The 23,406-nt window shown below is 41.5% G+C and overlaps 1 protein-coding gene across 15 annotated transcripts in view; it reads left to right on the forward strand.

Annotated features, from left to right (window-relative positions):
* Positions 1 to 23,406, forward strand: part of Mtrr (5-methyltetrahydrofolate-homocysteine methyltransferase reductase) — a 32,370-nt gene that overhangs the window by 3,979 nt on the left and 4,985 nt on the right. For 6 of the 15 annotated variants that reach the window (XR_015680185.1, XM_087645659.1, NM_001438251.1 and 3 more), the window contains 8 exon segments: positions 460 to 577; positions 2,795 to 3,173; positions 4,532 to 4,657; positions 6,030 to 6,183; positions 7,248 to 7,336; positions 8,411 to 8,591; positions 10,246 to 10,288; positions 23,207 to 23,393. Coding sequence is in view for 13 of the 15 variants with exons in the window: in XM_087645659.1 (XP_087501785.1) it covers positions 460 to 577; positions 2,795 to 3,173; positions 4,532 to 4,657; positions 6,030 to 6,183; positions 7,248 to 7,336; positions 8,411 to 8,591; positions 10,246 to 10,288; positions 23,207 to 23,393 (1,277 nt within the window). In the remaining 2 variants the exon portion in view is untranslated. 15 annotated transcript variants of the gene reach the window in all.

A 23,406-nucleotide genomic window follows, 5' to 3' on the forward strand; every position in this document is an offset into this window, starting at 1 on the left:
CTGGGTACTGTTGTTGTGGTTTCAGAACCACTGTGGCATGCAAGCAAGCAGATGTAGCTGTGTTCCTTACATGCATAGAGTGTGTTTGCTTCAGAGGCTGTCCTTGGTAGTCATGTTCAGAGTCAGGCAAGTGTTCAGTACAGACACTGGGTCTCAAAACCAGCTTTACCCGTTTTTTCAAATTCCTATATTATTATTATAACTCATGGAAGCAGGAATGTTAAATACATGTATTTCTTTGGCCAGTAGCCTGTATTTGTTTTGTGTCTATCTGGTGCTTTTGTGATATACAGTAGAAAAGCATTTCATACATACCATTACTGGAAAAAGTAAAGAAATGTCGATCTATATGTTATACTTGATGTATATGTAAGAGCGTGGGGTAGTACTAAGACATTTTATTTCACTGTCATATCAATGAGCCTTCATTCTCCCTGAGTATGTATTTGGGCTCTCTAGGTTTGGGTGACTCAGAATACACATACTTCTGCAATGGAGGGAAAGTAATTGATAAACGACTTCAGGAGCTTGGAGCCCAGCATTTCTATGACACTGGACATGCCGATGACTGCGTAGGGTAAGGGCAATGCACATTTGTCTTTTCAGCAAACTCTACTCGTGATGGAAGTTGTAAGCTTATAAAAAGACATTTGCTTTGCCTTAGCACTGACAGTCATCCAAGAGTCTCATTATAACTTCAGCATTTTAGCTCTGGGACCCAGGAAGCCCGGATGACTAGAATCTGGGTGGCCTGTGTCCTCCATCTTCCATGTCCCCCTGGGAAAAGAGAACCACCCAGCACCGCTTACGTGGTATAGATGTATTTATGAGTGAGCATTTTCTCTGGCCACATTGATATCGCCTATCTGTCTTCTCTGAGCCCTGCACACAGAGCACTGTTTGCATCTCCCTTAGGGGATGAGCCCTGCAGGCTGAGCATCACTAGCCATGGCATGTCTTGGCTATCTCTCCATCATAAAGGTTGCACTATTAGCCTTTTTCTCATTTTCATGTTTACATCTTGCTGTTTGAGCCTGTGCACAGCCTTCCCAGTTCTCCTAATGTGTTTCTTTCCAGGTCTTCAGCGTTGTCCAGTCACAGTTTGCTGCTCAGCCTTTGACTGTCTTTGCTGTAGCCAGATAGTCGTGCATGTTTTCTTGTTGTGGTTTTGTTTTGACCAGGTAAAAACCTGAATGAGTTTCCAGTCACTGTGCCTAGTAAATAACCTGTTTAAGGAAATAATGACATCAGTAGTGTCCCGCTTCTCGCTAGTGGGGGGCTTCTCATGTTTCCGCTCTTCCTGCCTGGTGCCCATGGCTTCTGTGATTTCCTTCAACTGCAGACAATTTCCACACGTTACTGTTCATTCTGCAGCTTCATCTTGAGCTTTTTGTGAGCTATATTTAATTGTAGGATAATGCTTGTATCAGTCCATTAATCTTGTTTCCTATAATACTGCACATAGATGTCGTCAAAGGATCCTGAGTCACCTCTTCCATCAAGTATTAAAATTCCTGAGGGTGTTTCAGTAGTTTGCGTGTCTTCCCCGGTCAGTCTAACTGTTTTATGTGTCCGAGGTTAAGGTGCTAGTGGGAGACATTGTTGTGTGATGTTCCTCCAGACTGAAGCAGAGAATGCATTCGCACTCACATGCCCGGGTTGACATCTTCCACCCCCTCTTGGTGACCAAAGCTTTCGTCACTCATGTTTCTGTACCTGTGATAGATAATGGCAGGGTGTACTGTGAAGCTTCAGGGCGGGATCAGACAGACTGATGCTTGTGACCTTTAGTATTGTGCTTCTTCACAGTGGGTGCTGGGTGGACCTTAGCTCCCTTCAGCAATACTGATAGCATTGTCTTACTCTTTCTCAAGTACAGGAGTGATGCTTTACATGTAACTTACCACTAAACTTGCGTTCATGAGGACTCCTCAGGGTAAACACAGTGCAGAGTTCATGAACTTCCAGTCTGAGTCCTAGGAAGACAAAGGTCTGAATGAACCTCCTGATCCTCATGTGCTTTAGTGATTAGTGACGTGCCTTTCAGTTGAGATGAAAAGTGATCATTCTTCTCTTCAGTGTTTTGACACTGTCTTGCCCAAGCCCTCTCTTTGGCAACACTGTTCACACATCTCAAGAATATTGCAGCTATGTTAGACTTTATTAGTCCTTGATGAACTTCTGCAAGATAGGAATGAATGTGTGATTAATCCAACTTTCCTTTTAAAAAAAGTTAATTGATTAAAAAATGTAAAGGACACATTCATTGATTGGTAGAAAGGAAGGGAAGTTTTTATTTAGTCACATATTTACATTTAATTGAGGATGATTTCTTGACGATACCTGCAGGACAAAGATCAGTAAGTGCAGTAGACAAAATAAGTGGTGCCTTCAGCTGGTGGAATGATCATTTATAACATGAGTATAGCTAAGCTCTGTTAATGACATCAGGAATGAACACATCTGTAAACAGCTAGCTCCCTAACTTGCAGATGGCCAGCTACAAGAGTAATTCTATCCCTGTTACCAGGGCTAAACAGCTTCTATTGCATCTCAGCTCTTTGCTCTGTATGCATGCTCAGATTATACAGAGTGTGTATCAGCACAGGTCTGTTCTTTTGAAAGTTAATTACTTGTATTTTTAATAGTCTCTTTAGCACTTCTAACAGCTGCATATAGTCCTCTGTCAAATGCACAAACTACTGATATCTCATTGCTATATGCAAACGGACAATTGCTATATGCAAACAGACAACCTAGGCATTTGGTTTTTCTTGCTTTTTATCCATACCAGTTTAGAGCTCGTGGTAGAACCATGGATTGATGGACTCTGGCCTGCTCTCACAAAGCACTTTAAGTCACTCGGAGGACAAGAAGACATGAGTGACAGTGACACACTCGCACAGGCATCAGATGCCCCCTTGAGTATGGCCATGAAGCCAGAGTTGTTGCACATCCAGTCACAAGTTGAACTTCTAAGTTTAGAAGACGTGGGGAAAAGGGATTCTGAGCTTCAGGAACAAAATGAGACCAACAAGAATCAGCCAAGTCGGATCGAAGACTTTGACTCTTCGCTTGTTAACTCGGTTCCCCCACTCTCACAGAGCTCTCTAAGTATTCCTGCTGTGTCCCCAGAATATTTGGAGGTCTATCTTCAGGAGTCTCTTGGCCAGGTGAGAGATTTATTTCATGTTCTGTGCTTCATATGCTGCTGAGCTGTGGGTGTTTGCGTTGTGCTCTGTTTGTTTTTCACATCAGAGGTCTACATTTCTGGACCAAGTGCAACGTCTCCTCTACTGTGCCTCCTGTTCCTCCAGCAGCCGTGCCTGTTGTGCTGTGTAGTGTGTCTCTGGCTACTCTCACCAGAGGTCTGCAAAGAAGAAAGCACTTACTATCTGGCCCTTCCAGAAAAGCCATGCCTGTCTCTGTCTCAAATGGCTTAATGTTGCAGAAGTCCATTTCTCTATCTCTGACAAAGCCTTTCTGTCTTCACTCTGAGCTGCTGAGTGGTCAGCTTGTTACATCATCTCTAAGGTGCTCTGGGTTCATCTAGCACCAAGGTGCAGAGCAGAGCCTCGGCATTCCATCTTATCCAGGCTCTCCCAGCCTTTAATGGCGTACTCCCCTACCCTGTACGGACACTGCTGTTACGCTGCAGCTCTGCCTTCCACCCGTGACAGTACAGAAGATCTCATCACTCAGATGCATGCCCAGATCCAGACTCCTGTTTTATCAGCCCGATTAGACTACTCTAGCATCGAATGTCACTGATCCCAAGAGTCAAACTGTGAGATGCTTTTTTCTTGGGTGTGTTGTATTTGGGCTGGAGGGATAAATGCAGGAGTAGACACAATGAGAAGCTGAGCTGTGGTACACTCTCAGCAAAGGCTGCAGCATCTCTTGGGATTCGGAAAACTGACTGTTCTTTCGTTAGTCTGGAGTTGAGAGACATGGCCTGTGTTTACAGTCATTATAGTCATTAGATTTAGGCTGTTTTCAAAGGGGAGGTGGCTGAGGCAGGCTGAGTGCTTCCTGCAGATGAAGCTGAGAGCTTAACCAGTGCTGAAGGTAGTCCTCTGAGGGTCACATTCCCAGAGTTCCACACTGGGCGGGCTCCAGCATCCATCCCTGATTTGCCCCCAGCCTTCCAAGTTGTGCAAAGTTGTTTGGCTGTCATTTGTTAAAATGATTTCTATTTTTAAATGTAATAAAATCAAGTTAGAAGAGGAACTGGAAAATATTGCAAGGAATTAGGTTTCAGTACTGTTTCCTAAGGCTTGTGCTGTCCTTACTGGGGCCACTTACTGCCTCTGAAGTAACTAAAACTAAGATTACGCTTCCTATGACAGGCCTGCTCACCAGTGGCCTTGGCTGGATGGTTGTAAGCCCTGGGGCTCTGTCTGTCTCAGCAGCTTTTTAATGTGATTCTGGGGATTGAACACTGGTCTTTGTGTTTGTACTTTACTGACCAACCCATCTTCACAGCTTGAAAATTGCATTTCATTATATTTTATCCGATTTGTTTCTCAAGGATGAAAACCAAGCATCTGTGCCACCATCAGTCGATCCAATTTTTCAAGTTCCAATTTCAAAAGCTGTTGAGCTGACTACAAACGATGCCATAAAGACCACTCTGCTGTTGGAATTGGACATCTCAGTAAGTGGTTGCCGAGGTCCTTCTCAGCATGGTTGCCCTTTGGGTGCTTGGGTTCTACACCCAGGAGGAGGAGAGGTCTCTGGCAAGACGCCTGGCCAGTTTATTCCTGATCTATCATTTCCTCCTCACTCATTCCACTTTAGAGCAGAAGTGAGATATGAAGGGCACTGACAGTGGAGAATGTAGCACTGTTGCCATCGTCATAAGCCAGGAGAGACTAATGGAGTTCAGGTGGCATTTGCCTGTGTCAGACCCACAGAAAGAAGCTGTCCACTTGAGGTCAGCCAGCAAGGCAGAAAGAAAATCGAGGATAGACTGTCAGGAAAGCACTAACTCCTCCAAGCAGGTGTTCTGATTCTTTGGAGAATCTGAAAAGATTTTGGGATCTCTCCAAAAAAGTAACAGTAGAGAACATTTGCCTGTAGTGTCTGGCTGTACTTGTCATTTGCCTGTGGTGTCAAGAACTCTATGTGGTCATTTGAACTCTATCCATGAGCCTCTCTGTGTCTGCTCACTCTATGAGGGATCCTTTAGCCACTAATTAATGAAATCAGAGCACCTCAGATTGTCTGTGAGAGTTCAGCAGAGCTTCCTGATAGAGAAAAGAGATGGCAGGCATCCTAACCTAGTGGTTCATGTCTGTTAGTGATAAAATCTCCATGTCTATTAAATGTGCAAGTGTATTTTGTGTGCGTGTGCCAGACGGTTATGTTAGGAATCCTCCTGGAATAATGTTCCCTGTCATTCATTGAAGCAGTCTCTCTGTCAGACTCAGAGCTCTCCATGTGGCTGTTCTCCATAAACTTGCTGTTAGATGGGTTTCCCCTGTCTCCACCTTCCAAGGCTGGACTTACAAGTGAGCACACACCCAGCTAGCATTTATGTGGATTCTGAGGATCTGAACTTCAGTCTGCAACTTACTGGCTAGACCTTCATCTGCTTCTGGCATGTTTTTGTGTGTTTTGTTTTTTAAAGATTATATCTCTGTAAACCAGGCTGCTCTCAGAATTCAAGACATCTGCCAGCTTCTGACTCCCAAATGATGAGATCAAAGGTGTACACCATCATACCCAGTGCGCGCTTGTGTATACACACACACACACACACACACACACACACACACACACACACACACACACACACGCTCTCTCTCTCTCACACACACACACACATATTGGTCTTTTCTGGAGTAACAACTAAGAAAAGTGTTTGACTAATTAGACTAGTCAAATTGGGTTCTCTTTTTTGGTTACATTTAGTTTGTGAGTTCCTATACTAAGATAGGCATAATGTAAACAGCTTGTTACTCTATACCTTAAACTTTTTAATGCATAGGATTTTTCTTTTCTATCTCACCTTGGTCCTTCTTTAGAAAGTAGAGTTTTCCCATCAACCTGGAGATTCCTTCAATGTGATCTGTCCAAACAGTGGTTCTGAAGTAGAAGACTTGCTGCAAAGGCTGCAGCTGGCTGACAAACAAGCACACCGGGTCATCCTGAAAATTAAGATGGACACCAAGAAGAAAGGTAGGATGGATGGTGGACAAACCCAGCATCCTGTGTGCTGGCTGTGCAGATGCTGCAGCCCAGCCACATCTCTACCTGTGCATATGCACACAAACACCACATGTACACCCATAACCACAAGCAAACCCTGGCGCTGACAGGTTCTTTTTGCTGTTCTTTCTTACAGTGAATAGTGTGGTGATGGACTTTACATGTGTTGAGTACTTGTGGGCACGAGAGGAGCTTGAGCCTTTATGTAAAATTCCTATTATGTTTATTTCTCATACTGATATTTTATTTTATAAAAATAATTTTTATGTATATAAAAGAAACTTTATTATTTAAAATATTAATATTACTTGCATATAATCTTCAACTTATTCAGTCCTAAAGTTCCCATTTTTCAAAAAGAGTTTTTATTTTGTCTGGTGTGTGTGTATGTGTGTGTTTCTGTGATATATATGTATATCTGTGGAGTGTGTATGTCTATGGAGTGTGTGTGTCTGTGGTGTATGTGTGGGGGTGTGTCTGGTGTGTCTGTGTGTCTGTGTGTTTGTCTGTGATATACATGTGTGTCTGTAGTATATGTGTGCATGTGTCTGTGGGGTGTGTGCGTGTGTGTGTGCATGAGCGTGTATGTGAGCATGTGTGCCTGGTTGAGGCCAGGAATGGTTGTGTGGATCTAGAGTTAACAGGCATGTGGGTCTTGTGAACTGGGCTCCTCTAGAAGACAGCTAGCATGCTCAATAACTGAGCCATCTCTCCAGCCCCTGAAGTTATTTCTAATTTTAATGGAACATGGTCATCTTTGCCATTTTATAATTTAATTTTAGATAATTTTCTTTTACTTTATTTGGTACATTTTGAATTTATCATTCTTTTCCTTTTATGTAGTGGTATTTTTTTTTCCTGTCACATTTATCTCAGTCACTGCTTGGACATTGCCACAAGTCATCACGTTTGGTAGCGCTGTAGTGTAAAGTGTTGCAACTAGCTGTATTTGCTGAATGCAGAGTATGTTCTAAATATGTGTTCGTGGATGTGTCTTTTCTCTGGCCTGACATTCTTCCTGCCTCACCTGCAAGGAGCTTCTCTGCCCCAGCATGTGCCTGAGGGGAGTTCTCTCCAGTTCATCTTCACCTGGTGTCTTGAAATACGAGCAGTTCCTAAAAAGGTACATCTCCTTGTCTTGTCTGAGAAACTTGAAGGTGAACAGGGTTCTGTTGAAGGCTTAGAGCTATGGACCCTGATGCTGGCCCTCTGGCCCTCAGAGCTCTGGAAGATGCCGTGTTCTGATGCATCCTCACATCTACTGTATTACTACAGATCTTATAGTGCCGCTTGGTTACTGCAGGATGGGAAACCTTTGGGAAATGGATGGGTTTACAGGAATCTTGAAATAGACTGAGCCACTAGAGGTTAGTATTACACCAGGAACTGTATTTAAAATGCTGGCGGATGATTTTTTCCTAAATATTCTGTAAACTAAATGTTTTCTAAACTGTTTTACTAGACTTGAATTGTCTGAGCAGAGAGACCTGGTAATTAAAGATGGGCTTCCACACTGCTTTATGGAGGTGCCTGCTGCACTGCTGGTCTTGGGAAGCAAACAGAGTTCATTTTGATGAGAATCTCTTAATTTCAATCAATTTAGTTTTGTTTTAATTTTACCAGTTTTTTAAATTTTACAAAGTATATGTAAATATATTTTTACTATGCAAAATATGCTGTATAAAAATATCTATAGGGATGTGACATGGGAAATAAAAGTTTTATAACTACACCCTACGAGTTTAAGTCTGAAATTGAATCCCTCTTCCACAGCAAGGCATCTAGTCTGTGTTAAAGACTGAGGTTATTATTAATGGGTGCACCATAATTTGTTGGTTTGATCATGAACATGTGAACTGTTTCTATGAGGAAAAATAATGTCAAAGCAGAAATTTCTGTGCTGTGATAGTCTTTGCATGCCTGTTTTGAACATTTGTGTAAAATAGAGTCTTTAGAGTAGAACTAATATTTTAAATGATTATACTTTTAAAAACCTTGCAGTATTTTCTGCTGTTTGAGCTTGTTCTTTCTCATTTCTTTGATCTTTTATTTATTTGCTTATTTATTTATTTATTTATTTACCTACCTACCTATCTGTTTATTTGAGACAAGCTCTCACCATGTAACTGTGGCTGGCCTGGAACTCACAGAGCTAACAGTAGCCTCAGAGTAGCCCATAGCTGACCTCTTTCCTCAGGCTTTTTTGAGGGCCCTTTCGGATTACACCAGCGATGCCACTGAAAAGCGGAGGCTTCAGGAGCTCTGCAGTAAGCAGGGAGCAGCTGATTACAACCGCTTCATCCGAGATGCCAGTGTCTGCCTGCTAGACCTCCTGCTTACCTTCCCATCCTGCCAGCCTCCGCTCAACCTCCTGCTGGGTGAGTTGCCCCAGTCCTCAAGCATTGTCAGTGAGCCTCTGTGCTGTGAAAAAGACTGGCTGTTCCTGTCTCGCAGTCACTCCTGTGCAGATACAGTGTGGACATGGCTAAACGGGACTGGTGGTTGATGAGTCAGGAACCCATGGTGTGCGTTGTTTTCAGATTATAATGATGTCTTTTAGAGGTTGGAGTCCTTCTTCCACACATTCTGACTCTTTTTGTCTTTGTTATTTCTTTTCTTCTACTAATGTCACTATCATTTTCTTTAATAAATTAAGTACTAACTTTTTTACGTAGGAGTTTAGCATCTTTTCTAGTTTTTTTTTCCAGTGAAGTCTTTTAGCTGAGTTTCTCTAACAGTGAATATTCAGAGGGAAAGAGTGATCGTCATCAAAGCTGATTAGCATGTGGTATAACTGCTGAACCATGTGCTTTGGGGAAATGTGGGACACTTGCATCTGAGTGCATTGAGAAGCACACTGTTCAGGAAGAACAGCGGCCTTTGTAATACAGGTTGGCACACCTGGGGCATGCCAAGCCAGCTGCCACTGCTTCAGCAGTGGTGGCCATGCGCCTGTAGGATCCTATAGCCTTCCCTACTTTCCTGCAGTAGTTTTTCCTGTAGTGGGGCAGAGCCAGATGTTACCATTCAAATGTATGGCATGAAAACATATGTAGTCCTCTTGGAAAGCCATCAAGAGCCTTTTCAAGGCCTGTGCAGGGAACGGCTAGTCAGGTCTTGCTTTCTCTTCCCATAATTTCTTAGTGTTCTTTTTCTTTGTCTTCCTCCTTAAATGCTTTTTAAAAATTCCTTACATGAGGCCAGCCCCGCCCCCGCCCCCTCCTATTTTGTCTAAGCCAGCTTGGCTGGTGCTTTCTGGCTTAGTGGTATAACGGAGGTGGTAGAGGCTGGTGCCTGGGCAGAATACAGGTTAGGAGCTAGACGGAGTCATTAGGACCTACAAAATTGAAATTTCCCATTTCTTTAAGGAAAATTAACAACATCTGAAACTTAAGATGAGCCTTGTACCAATCTTTGTTTTCCTGCTTTATTAAGACCCAAGCTTTTTTAGAAGGAACTTTTCAATGTTTTGCCCAAATAAATTAAAAATAAAGCATGTTATTCACAAAAAATTACAAAATTTGTAAGCAAATATTTCATATATGGACCATTTACTGTTGCTTTTACACAAGTCACTGCATTTTGAAAGCACTGGGACTCTGCGGGAGTTGCTTTCAGAAAGTCCCCTGCCATACACTTAAATTAAGTTTTTATTAAGTATATAAACACAAGATGGAAAAGTACTTACTGCTCCTAAGTATTTCTTGAATTAACTGTCTTTGATAATCTTGAGGCCTTGACTTTATTTCACATCTGATAACTCTGGGATGCATCTCTCTAGATGATCCTTAGACACATGAAAGCAGTGAGTCTGTTGACTGTAGGCTGTCCATGCTCTGCCCTTACTACTCTCACCCTGAGGCCAATGTGGAGGAAGGGATCCTGACTTTAGAGTTGAACAGTGTATCACTGCATTATGTACTTCAAAATATTTTAAATGAGAACATGGTATTTTGAATATTCTAAACAAGAAAGTTAAATGTATGCCTGGATTTTCTTTTGTTCCCATTTCAATAATTCTTTTATTTTTAGAGCACCTTCCTAAACTCCAGCCTCGACCATACTCGTGCGCAAGGTATGAATACTTTTTTTAATCATAACCCTAATGCATATTTTATTATTAAGAATACACAAATGTCTAAGGCATACCTCCCACTAAATTACAATGTTCACAAAATCTAAATAGCAAAGTTATAGGTGTACCTAGCTTAATAGTGACTGATGTAACAAAAAAAATTTTAACCTATGTATGCAATTTTTATTTTAAAAGTTTGATGAAAGATATCCATTCGCAAAGTTATTTTCAGAAGAGAAAAAGGAAACAAATTCCAAAAGCCAGTCATACTGATCACTCAGAGGATGGAGGTGGGAATGCAAAAAGCAGTGCTGGTGGAATAGATGGGATGAATTGAAACATTGATGTGATAAATGTGTTCTTTTTTAAAAAAAATTTTATTAGATATATTTCTTTACTTACATTTCAAATGTTATTCTCCTTCCCAGTTTCCTATCCATAAGCCCCCATTCCCTCCCCTAAGCCCTCCCCAATATGGGCATTACCCCTATACATCCCCCTTATTGCCCCCACTCCATATTCCCATGCACTGGGAGTCCAACCTTGACAGGACCCAACAAGGCTATTCTCTGCTACATATCCACTTGGAGCCCTGGGTCAGTCCATGTATAGTCTTTCAGTAGTGGTTTAGTCCCTGGAAGCTCTGGTTGGTTGGCATTGTTGTTCTTAGGGGGTTGCAAGCCCCTTCAGCTCTTTCAGTCCCTCTTCTAATTCCCCTAAACGGGGTCCTGTTCTCAGTTCAATGATTTCTTGCTAGCATTGACCTCTGTATTGGACATGCTCTAGATGTGTCCCTCAGGATAGAGTTATATCCAGTCCCTTTCAGCATGCATTTTTTAGTTTCATCAATCTTATCTAGTTTTGGTGGCTGTATATACATAGGCCACAAGTGTGTCAGGCTCTGAATGGCCATTCCTTGAGTCACTGCTCTAAACTTTGTTTCCATATCCCCTCCTATGTATATTTTTCCCCTTTTAAGAAGGAGTGGGAGCATCCGCGTTTTGGTCATCCTTCTAGAGCTTCCTATGGTATGTGGATTGCATCTTGGGTAATTTGAACTTTTTGGCTAATAGTCACTTATCAATGAGTGCACACCAAGTGTGTTTTTCTGTGATTGAGTAACCTTACTCAGGATGTTATTTTCTAGTTCATTCCATTTGCCTATGAATTTCATGAAGTCATTGTTTTTGATAACTGAGTAGTACTCTATTGTGTAAATGTACCACATTTTTGAATCCCTTCCTCTGTTGAAGGGCATCTGGGTTCTTTCCAACTTCTGTCTATTATAAATAAGGCTGCTATGAACACAGTGGGGCATGTGTCTTTGTTGGAGCATCTTTTGGGTATATGCCCAAGAGAGGTATAGCTGGATCCTCAGGTAGTTCAATATCCAATTTTCTGAGGAACCTCCAGACTGATTTCCAGAATGGTTGTACCAGTCTGCAATCCCACCAACAGTGGGGGAGTGTTCCTCTTTCTCCACATCCTCGCCAGCATCTGCTGTCACCTGAGTTTTTTATCTTAGCCATTCTCACTGGTATGAGGTGAAATCTCAGGGTTGTTTTGATTTGCATTTCCCTTATGACTAAAGATGTTGAACATTTCTTTAGGTGTTTCTCAGCCATTCGGCATTCCTCATCTGTGAATTCTTTGTTTAGCTCTGAACCCCATTTGTTACTAGGGTTATTTGTCTCCCTGCGGTCTAACTTCTTCAGTTATGTTTTGGATATAAGGCCTCTATCTGTTGTAGGATTGGTAAAGATCTTTTCCCAATCTGTTGGTTGCCGTTTTGTCCTAATGACAGTGTCTGTTGTCTTACCGAAGCTTTGCGGTTTTATGTGGTCCCATTTGTCGATTCTTTATTTTAGAGCAGGAGCCATTGGTATTTTGTTCAGGAAGTTTTCCCAGTGCCCATGTGTTTGAGACTCTATCGCACTTTTTCTTCTATTAGTTTGAGTATGTCTGGTTTGATGTGGAGGTCCTTGATCCACTTGGACTTAAGCTTTGTACATGGTGATAAGAATGGATTGATCTGCATTCTTCTACATGCAGACCTCCAGTTGAACCAGCACCATTTGTTGAAAATGCTATCTTTCTTCCATTGGATGGTTTTAGCTCCTTTGTCAAAAATCAAGTGACTATAGGTGTGTGGGTTCATTTCTGGGTCCTTTATTCTGTTCCACTGATCTATCTGCCTGTCTCTGTACCAATACCATAAAGTTTTTATCACTATTGCTCTGTAATACTGCTTGAAGTCAGGGATGGAGATTCCCCCAGAAGTTCTTTTATTGTTGAGTATACTTTTTGCTATACTGGAGTTTTTGGTATTCCAAATGAATTTGCCAATTGCTCTTTCTATCTCTATAAAGAATTGAATAGGAAGTTTGATGGGGATTGCATTGAATCTGTAGATTGCTTTTGGCCAAATGGCCATCTTTATTATATTAATCCTGCCAATCCACAAGCATGGAAGATCTTTCCATCTTCTGAGATCTTCCTCAATTTCTTTCTTCAGAGATTTGAAGTTCTTGTCATACAGATCTTTCGCTTGCTTGGTTAAAGTCACACCAAGATATTTTATATTATTTGGGACTATTGTGAAGGGTGTTATTTCCTTAATTTCCTTCTCAGCCTGTTTATCCTTTGAGTAGATGAAGGCTACTGATTTGTTTGAGTTGATTTTTATACCCCGACAGTTTGCTGAAGTTGTTTATCAGGTTAAGTAGTTCTCTGGTGGAACTTTGGGGTTACTTAAGTACAATATCATATCATCTGCAAATAGTGATATTTTGATTTCTGATTTTGTTAATTTGGATACACCCTCTGTAACCTCTGGTTAGTCTGGCCAAGGGTTTATCTATCTTGTTATTTTCTCAAAGAACCAGTTCCTGGTTTTGTTGATTCTTTGTATAGTCCTTTTCGTTTCTACTTGGTTGATTTCAGCGCTGAGTTTCATTACTTCCTGCCTTCTACTCCTCTTGGGTTTATTTATTTCTTTTTGTTCTAGAGCTTTTAGGTCTGCTGTCAAGCTGCTGACACATGTTCTCTCCTGTTTCTTTTCTTTTTTTTTTTTTATTACTTTTTTTTATTAACTTAATTATTTCTTATTTACATTTCGAGTGTTATTCCCTTTCCTGGTTTCTGGGCCAACATCCCACTAACCCTTCCCTCTCCCCTTCTTTATGGGTGTTCCCCTCCCCATCCTCCCCCCATCGCTGCCCTCCCCGCAACAATCATGTTCACGGGGGGTTCAGTCATGGCAGGACCAAGGGCTTCTTACCCTTCCACTGGTGCTCTTACTAGGATATTCATTGCTACCTATGAGGTCAGAGTCCAGGGTCAGTCCATGTATAGTCTTTAGGTAGTGGCTTAGTCCCTGGAAGCTCTGGTTGCTTGGCATTGTTGTTCATAAGCGGTATCGAGCCCCTTCGAGCTCTTCCAGTCCTTTCTCTGATTACTTCAACGGGGGTCCCGTTCTCAGTTCAGTGGTTTGCTGCTGGCATTCGCCTCTGTATTTGCTGTATTCTGGCTGTGTCTCTCAGGAGTGATCTACATCCGGCTCCTGTCGGCCTGCACTTCTTTGCTTCATCCATCTTGTCTAATTGGATGGCTGTATATGTATGGGCCACTTGTGGGGAGGTTCCTTCAGTCTCTGTTTTAATCTTTGCCTCTCTCTTCCCTGCCAAGGGTATTCTTATTCCCCTTTTAAAGAAGGAGTGAAGCATTCGCATTTTGATCATCCGTCTTGAGTTTCATTTGTTCTAGGCATCTAGGGTAATTCAAGCATTTGGGCTAATAGCCACTTATCAATGAGTGCATACCATGTGTGTTTTTCTGTGATTGGGTTACCTCACTCAGGATGATATTTTCTAGTTCCAACCATTTGCCTATGAATTTCATAAAGCCGTTGTTTTTGATAGCTGAGTAGTATTCCATTGTGTAGATGTACCACATTTTCTGTATCCATTCCTCTGTTGAAGGGCATCTGGGTTCTTTCCAGCTTCTGGCTATTATAAATAAGGCTGCGATGAACATAGTGGAGCACGTGTCTTTTTTATATGTTGGGGCATCTTTTGGGTATATGCCCAGGAAAGGTATAGCTGGATCCTCAGGTAGTTCAATATCCAATTTTCTGAGGAACCTCCAGACTGATTTCCAGAATGGTTGTACCAGTCTGCAATCCCACCAACAATGGAGGAATATTCCTCTTTCTCCACATCCTCGCCAGCATTTGTTGTCACCTGAATTTTTGATCTTAGCCATTCTCACTGGTGTGAGGTATTGAAATCTCAGTGTTGTTTTGATTTGGATTTCCCTTATGACTGAAGATGTTGAACATTTCTTTAGGTGTTTCTCAGCCATTTGGGATTCCTCAGCTGTGATTTCTTTGTTTAGTTCTGAACCCCATTTTTTAATAGGGTTATTTGTCTCCCTGCGGTCTAACTTTTTGAGTTTTTTGCATATTTTGGATATAAGCCCTCTATCAGTTGTAGGATTGGTAAAGATCTTTTCCCAATCTGTTGGTTGCCGTTTTGCCCTAACCACAGTGTCCTTTGCCTTACAGAAGCTTTGCAGTTTTATGAGACCCCCTTTGTCGATTCTTGATCTTAGAGCATAAGCCATTGGTGTTTTGTTCAGGAAATTTTTCCAGTGCCCATGTTTTCGAGATGCTGCCCTAGTTTTTGTTCTATTAGTTTGAGTGTATCTGGTTTGATGTGGAGGTCCTTGATCCACTTGGACTTAAGCTTTGTACAGGGTGGTCAGCATGGATCGAATTGTATTCTTCTACATGTTGACCTCCCGTTGAACCAGCACCATTTGCTGAAAATGCTATCTTTTTTCCATTGGATGGTTTTGGCTCCTTTGTCAAAAATCAAGTGCAAATAGGTGTGTGGGTTCATTTCTGGGTCTTCAATTCTGTTCCATTGGTCTATCTGTCTGTCTCTGTACCAATATACCATGCAGTTTTTATCTATTGCTCGGTAATACTGCTTGAGTTCAGGGATAGTGATTCCCCTGGAAGTCCTTTTATTGTTGAGAATAGTTTTAGCTATCCTGGGTTTTTTGTTATTCCAGATGAATTTGCAAATTGTTCTGTCTAACTCTTTGAAGAATTGGATTGGTATTTTGATGGGGATTGCATTGAATCTGTAGATCGCTTTTGGTAAAATGGCCATTTTTACTATATTAATCCTGCCAATCCATGAGCATGGGAGATCTTTCCATCTTCTGAGGTCTTCTTCAATTTCTTTCTTCAGAGTCTTAAAGTTCTTATTGTACAAATCTTTTCCTTGCTTGGTTAAAGTCACACCGAGGTACTTTATATTGTTTGGGTCTATTATGAAGGGTGTCGTTTCCCTAATTTCTTTCTCGGCTTGTTTCTCTTTTGTGTAGAGGAAGGCTACTGATTTATTTGAGTTAATTTTATACCCAGCCACTTTGCTGAAGTTGTTTATCAGCTTTAGTAGTTCTCTGGTGGAACTTTTGGGATCACTTAAATATACTATCATGTCATCTGCAAATAGTGATATTTTGACTTCTTCTTTTCCGATCTGTATCCCCTTGATTTCCTTTTGTTGTCTGATTGCTCTGGCTAGAATTTCAAGAACTATATTGAATAAGTAGGGAGAGAGAGGGCAGCCTTGTTTAGTCCCTGATTTTAGTTGGATTGCTTCAAGTTTCTCTCCATTTAGTTTAATGTTAGCAACTGGTTTGCTGTATATAGCTTTTACTATGTTTAGGTATGGGCCTTGAATTCCTAATCTTTCCAGAACTTTTATCATGAAGGGGTGTTGAATTTTGTCAAATGCTTTCTCAGCATCTAAGGAAATGATCATGTGGTTTTGTTCTTTCAGTTTGTTTATATAATGGATCATATTGATGGTTTTTCGTATATTAAACCATCCCTGCATCCTTGGGATGAAGCCTACTTGATCATGGTGGATGATTGTTTTGATGTGCTCTTGGATTCGGTTTGCCAGAATTTTATTGAGGATTTTTGCGTCGATATTCATAAGGGAAATTGGTCTGAAGTTCTCTTTCTTTGTTGGGTCTTTGTGTGGTTTAGGTATAAGAGTAATTGTGGCTTCATAGAAGGAATTCGGTAGTGCTCCGTCTGTTTCAATTTTGTGCAATAGTTTGGATAGTATTGGTACGAGGTCTTCTATGAAGGTCTGATAGAATTCTGCACTAAACCCGTCTGGACCTGGGCTCTTTTTGGCTGGGAGACCTTTAATGCCTGCTTCTATTTCTTTAGGAGTTATAGGTTGTTTAAATGGTGTATCTGTTCCTGATTTAACTTCGGTACCTGGTATCTGTCTAGGAAATTGTCCATTTCCTACAGATTTTCAAGTTTTGTTGAATATCTGTTTTGTAGTAGGATTTGATGATTTTTTGAATTTCCTCTGATTCTGTAGTTATGTCTCCCTTTTCATTTCTGATTTTGTTAATTTGGACACACTCTCTGTGTCCTCTCGTTAGTCTGGCTAAGGGTTTATCTATCTTGTTGATTTTCTCAAAGAACCAACTTTTGGTTCTGTTGATTCTTTCTATGGTCCTTTTTGTTTCTACTTGGCTGATTTCAGCTCTGAGTTTGATTATTTCCTGCCTTCTACTCCTCCTGAGTGTATTTACTTCTTTTTGTTCTAGTGCTTTTAGGTGTGCTGACAAGCTGCTGACATATGCTCTCTCCTGTTTCTTTCTGCAGGCACTCAGCGCTATGAGTTTTCCTCTTAGCACAGCTTTCATTGTGTCCCATAAGTTTGGGTATGTTGTACCTTCATTTTCATTAAATTCTAAGAAGTCTTTAATTTCTTTCTTTATTTCTTCCTTGACCAGGTTATCGTTGAGTAGAGCATTGTTCAACTTCCACGTATATGTGGGCGTTCTTCCCGTATTGTTATTGAAGACCAGCTTTAGGCCGTGGTGGTCTGATAGCACTCATGGGATTATTTCTATCTTTCTGTACCTGTTGAGGCCCATTTTTTGACCAATTATATGGTCAATTTTGGAGAAAGTACCATGAGGAGCTGAGAAGAATGTATATCCTTTTGCTTTAGGATAGAATGTTCTATAAATATCTGTTAAGTCCATTTGGCTCATGACTTCTCTTAGTCTATCTACGTCTCTGTTTAATTTCTGTTTCCATTGATGAGAGTGGGGTCTTGAAATCTCCTACTATTATTGTGTGAGGTGCAATGTGTGTTTTGAGCTTTAGTAAGGTTTCTTTTACGTATGTAGGTGCCCTTGTATTTGGGGCATAGATATTTAGGATTGAGAGTTCATCTTGGTGGATTTTTCGTTTGATGAATATGAAGTGTCCTTCCTTATCTTTTTTGATGAATTTTAGTTGAAAATTGATTTTATTTGATATTAGAATGGGTACTCCAGCTTGCTTCTTCCGACCATTTGCTTGGAAAGCTGTTTTCCAGCCTTTCACTCTGAGGTAGTGTCTGTCTTTGTCTCTGAGGTGTGTTTCCTGTAGGTAGCAGAATGCAGGGTCCTCATTGCGTATCCAGTTTGTTAATCTATGCCTTTTTATTGGGGAGTTGAGGCCATTGATGTTGAGAGATATTAAGGAGTAGTGATTATTGCTTCCTGTTATATTCATATTTGGATGTGAGGTTATGTTTGTGTGCTTTTCTTCTCTTTGTTTTATTGCCAAGACTAATGTTTCTTGCTTTTTCTAGGGTGTAGCTTGCCTCCTTATGTTGGGCTTTACCATTTATTATCCTTTGTAGTGCTGGATTTGTAGAAAGATATTGTGTAAATTTGGTTTTGTCATGGAACATCTTGGTTTCTCCGTCTATGTTAATTGAGAGTTTTGCAGGATACAGTAACTTGGGCTGGCATTTGTGTTCTCTTAGGGTCTGTATGACATCTGTCCGGGATCTTCTGGCTTTCATAGTCTCTGGCGAAAAGTCTGGTGTGATTCTGATAGGTCTGCCTTTATATGTTACTTGACCTTTTTCCCTTACTGCTTTTAATATTCTTTCTTTATTTTGTGCGTTTGGTGTTTTGACTATTATGTGTCGGGAGGTGTTTCTTTTCTGGTCCAATCTAATTGAAGTTCTGTAGGCTTCTTGTATGCTTATGGGTATCTCTTTTTTTAGGTTAGGGAAGTTTTCTTCTATGATTTTGTTGAAGATAGTTACTGGTCCTTTGAGCTGGGAGTCTTCACTCTCTTCTATACCTATTATCCTTAGGTTTGATCTTCTCATTGAGTCCTGGATTTCCTGTATGTTTTGGACCAGTAGCTTTTTCCGCTTTACGTTATCTTTGACAGTTGAGTTGATGGTTTCTATGGAATCTTCTGCTCCTGAGATTCTCTCTTCTATCTCTTGTATTCTCTTGGTGATGCTTGTATCTACGGCTCCTCGTCTCTTCCTTTGGTTTTCTATATCCAGGGTTGTTTCCATGTGTTCTTTCTTGATTGCTTCTATTTCCATTTTTAATTCCTTCAACTATTTGATTGTGTTTTCCTGGAATTCTTTCAGGGATTTTCGTGATTCTTCTCTGTAGGGTTCTACTTGTTTATTTATGTTTTTCCTGCATTTCTCTAAGGGAGTTCTTCATGTCTTTCTTGAAGTCCTCCAGCATCATGATCAAATATGATTTTGAAACTAGATCTTGCTTTTCTGGTGTGTTTGGATATTCCGTGTTTGCTTTGGTGGGAGAATTGGACTCCGATGATGCCATGTAGTCTTGTTTTCTGTTGCTTGGGTTCCTGCACTTGCCTCTCGCCATCAGATTATCTCTAGTGTTACTTTGTTCTGCTATTTCTGACAGTGGCTAGACTGTCCTATAAGCCTGTGTGTCAGGAGTGTTGTAGATCTGTTTTCCTGTTTTCTTTCAGCCAGTTATGGGAACAGAGTGTTCTGCTTTCGGGCCTGTAGTTTTTCCTATCTATAGGTCTTCAGCTGTTCCTGTGGGCCTGTTCCCTGAGTTCACCAGGTAGGTCACTTGGAGCAGAAAAGTTGGTCTTACCTGTGGCCCCGAGGCTCAGGTTTGCTCGTAGGGTGTTGCTTATGAGCTCTCCGCGGGGGCAGCAACCAGGAGGATTGGCGCCGCCCTCTCCAGGAGCCCCCATGCACCAGAGTCCCAGATGGCGTTTGTTGTTTTCCTCTGGAGTCAGAGATGTGGGCAGAGTGTAGTCTCTTCTGGTTTCTCAGGGGTGTCTGCCTCTCTGAAGGTTTAGCTCTCCCTCCCATGGTATTTGGGTGCAGAGAACTGTTTATCCGGTCGTCCCTTCAGGTTCCGGCGGTGTCTCAGACACAACAGACTTGCTGCTCCTGGGCCCTCCCCTACGGGATCCCAGAGGCCATATACAGTTTCCTTTTGGGCCAGGGATGTGGGCAGGGGTGGGCAGTGTTGGTGTTCTCTTCCGCTCTGCAGTCTCAGGAGTGCCCACCTGTCCGGGCGGTGAGCTCTCTCTCCCACAGGGTTTGGGAGCAGTGAGCTGGAGGCAGGGAGCGCGAGATTGGGACTCCCGCTAAAAACCAGAAGTGTCTCTCCTGTTTCTTTTTCCATTCACTCAGAGCTATGACCTTTCATTGTGTCCTTTAAGTTTAGGAATGTTGTATCTTCATTTTCATTAAATTCTAAGAAGTCTTTAATGTCTTTCTTTATTTCTTCCTTGACCAAGTTGTCATTGAGTAGAGCATTGTTCAACTTCCATGTACATGTGGGCTTTCTTCCCTTATTGTTATTGAAGACCAGTCTTACCGTGGTGATCTGATAGGATGCATGGGATTATTTCTATCTTCCTGTATCTGTTGAGGCCTGTTTTGTGACTGACTATATGGTCAATTTTGGACAAGGTTCCATGAGGTGCTGAGAAGAAGGTATATATATCCTTTTGATTTAGGATGGAATGTTCTATAAATATCTGATAAATCCATTTGGTTCATAACTTCTCTTAGTTTCTCTGCATCTCTGTTTAATTTCTGTTTCCATGATCTGTCCATTGATGAGAGTGGGGTCTTGAAATTTCCTACTATTATTATGTGAGGTGCAATGTGTGATTTGAGCTTTAGTAAGGTTTCTTTTATGAATGTAGGTATCCTTGCATTTGGAGCATAGATATTTAGGATTGAGAGTTCATCTTGGTTGATTTTTCCTTTGATGAATATGAAGTGTCCTTACTTATCTTTTTTAATGTCTCTTGGTTGAAAGTCAATTTTATTTGATATTAGAATGTCAACTCCAGCTTGTTTCTTTGGGCCATTTGCTTGGAAAGTTGTTTTCCAGCCATTTACTCTGAGGTGGTGTCTGTCTTTGTCTCTGCAGTGTGTTTCCTGCATGTAGCAAAATGCTGGGTCCTCTTTACATATCCATTCTATTAGTCTGTGTCTTTTATTGGGGAATTGAGTCTGTTGATGTTGAGAGATAATAAGGAATAATGATTGTCGCTTCCTGTTATTTTCGTTGTTAGAGGTGGAATTATGATTGTCTCTCTTTTGGTTTCATTGCAAGGAAATTATATTCTCGCATTCTGTACAGTGTAGTTTCTCTCCTTGTGTTGGAGTTTTCCATCTATTATCCTTCATAGGGCTGGATTTGTAGAAAGATATTCCTTACATTTGGTTTTGTCATGGAATATATTGGTTTCTCCATCTATGTTAATTGAAAGTTTTGCTGGATATAGTAACCTGGGCTGGCTTTTGTGTTTTCTGAGGGTCTGTATGACATCTGTCCAGGATCTTCTGGCTTTCATAGTCTCTGGTAAGAAGTCTGGTATAATTCTTTTTTTTTTTTTTTTCGTTGCTGGGGATCGAACCCAGGGCCTTGCGCTTGCTAGGCAAGCGCTCTACCACTGAGCCAAATCCCCAACCCCGTCTGGTATAATTCTTTTAGGTCTGCCTTTATATGTTACTTGACCGTTTTCCCTTACTGCTTTTAAAATTCTTTCTTTGTTTTGTGCATTTGGTAGTTTAACTATTAACTGACTGGAGGAATTTCTCTTCTGGCCCAATCTATTTGGAGTACTGTACGCTTCTTGTATGTTTATGGGTATCTCTTTTTTTAGGTTAGGGTAGTTTTCTTCTATAATTTTGTTGAGTATATGTACTGGTCCTTTAAGTTGGAAGTCTTCACTTTCTTCTACACTTATTATCCTTAGGTTTGATCTTCTCATTGTGTCCTGAATTTCCTGTATGTTTTGGGCCAGTAGATTTTTCTGTTTTACATTTTCTTTGACAGTTGAGTCGATGCTTTCTATGGAATCTTCTGCTCCTGAGATTCTCTCTTCTATCTCTTGCATTCTGTTGGTGATGCTTGTATCTATGGCTCCTTGTCTCTTCCTTTCATTTTCTATATCCAGGGTTGTCTCCCTTTGTGCTTTCTTTGTTTCTATTTCCATTTTTCAATTCCTTCACCTGTTTGGTTGTGTTTTCCTGTAATTCTTTCAGGGATTTTTGTGTTTCCTCTTTAAGGACTTCTACTTGTTTACTTGTGTTTTCCTACATTTCTTTAAGGGAGTTCTTTATGTCTTTCTTAAAATCCTCCATCATTATAAAAAATGTGAGTTTAAATCTAAATCTTGCTTTTCTGGTGTGTTTGGATATCCAGTGTTTCCTTTGGTGGGAGACCTGGGCTCTGATTATGCCAAGTAGTCTTAGTTTCTGTTCCTTAGGTTCTTGTGCTTACCTCTAGCCATTGGGTTGTCTCTGGTGTTTGCTTGTCTTGCTGCTTCTGAGAGTGACTTGACCCTGCTGTAGGCCTCTGTGTCAGCACTCCTGTAGAACTGTTTTTCTGCTTTATTTCAGCCTTTCCTGGGATCAGGTGCTCTGATTTCAGGTCTGTCACGCTCCTGGAGACTGTCTTCCAGCTCTAGGCATGGGCAGGAATCAAAGGGTCCTGCCCCTCATTGCTCGTGTAGGTCCTTGCACCCAGCGGGCACAGTTGGTACTATTCGATTCCCTCTTGGGTCTGGACTATGGGTAGAGGGTATTCTCCTCTGACATCTCAGGAGTATCCACACTTCTGAGAGTCCAGCTCTCTCCCCCATGGGATTCGGGTGCAAGGAGCTATTTGGCCGGTTCAGTTCGGTCCTCAGCACAGAACTGAACCGCGGGTACTGGTGACTGTTCCTATATCCCTGTGTCCAGAGGCGCTGTATAGTTTCCCCTTGTACCAGGGATGTGGGTCAAGGTGTGCAGAGGTGGCAGTCTGTCCTGCAGTCTCAGGATGTATGCACTCCTGGGTGGTCTGTTCTCTTCCCCACCAAGGTATGAATACTTACTAGCATAATCTCAGCTCCAACATTAGGGAAACCTGAACATCCAGCTCTCTAGTGACCATGCCAGTTGCTGCAAACTCCACTGCTCTGTAGAGAGCAGTTTGATCTGAAGAGCCCCAGGACTTCTGTATTGTGGTTTCACAGTTAAGGTTGGGTGGGACATTTGGTATCCCCCTGTTTAAGGCAGTGGGCTCAAGTCTTGCAGTCCTGAGCACTCCTAGCTGGCCTGTGCCTTCAGCAACAGTGCATCATGAGCTTGTGGGAGTGAGTTCCCTGCATTTCTTATGTTGTTTGCATGTAATGCAACGTGGTAGAGGTTTGTGAAAGTGTCTCCACATGATTCTGAACTGTGCACCTTCTTCACTTATTTTCAAACTTATCCTCTTAATAAATAATACCCAGCGTGGTAGGCCCACATTTGCATGGTAATAAAATCAGTCAGTGAGTGGGAGTCTTGAAGGAAGAGCCTTGGAGCATCTCATTTTCTACAAAACTTACTGAAACATAAAGACAGAGTAGATAAAACTGTAATCTCTCCTGAAATACCTCAATTTGGGGTTAGGATGGCTCTTGTCTAGAGCAGTGGCCAGGTGAGTCCTCTGTGCCCCCAGCACCAGCATTGTGAGAAAGCATCATCTGTCCCTTAATGGATACTTCAGAACTTGCTTGTGTCTTTGCAGCTCCAGCTTACTCCATCCAGACAAGCTTCACTTTGTGTTTAACATCGTAGAGCTTCCATCGAACACCACTGCAGCCTCACTGCGGAAGGGAGTGTGCACAGGCTGGCTAGCCACATTGGTTGCTCCATTTCTTCAGCCAAACACAGAAGTTTTGACTGCAGACCATAGTGATGCTCTGGCTCCTGAGGTACTAAAATGGT

Source organism: Rattus norvegicus, chromosome 1, assembly GCF_021556685.1.
Source record: "Rattus norvegicus strain SHRSP/BbbUtx chromosome 1, alternate assembly SHRSP_T2T, whole genome shotgun sequence".
Lineage (NCBI taxonomy): Eukaryota > Metazoa > Chordata > Mammalia > Rodentia > Muridae > Rattus > Rattus norvegicus.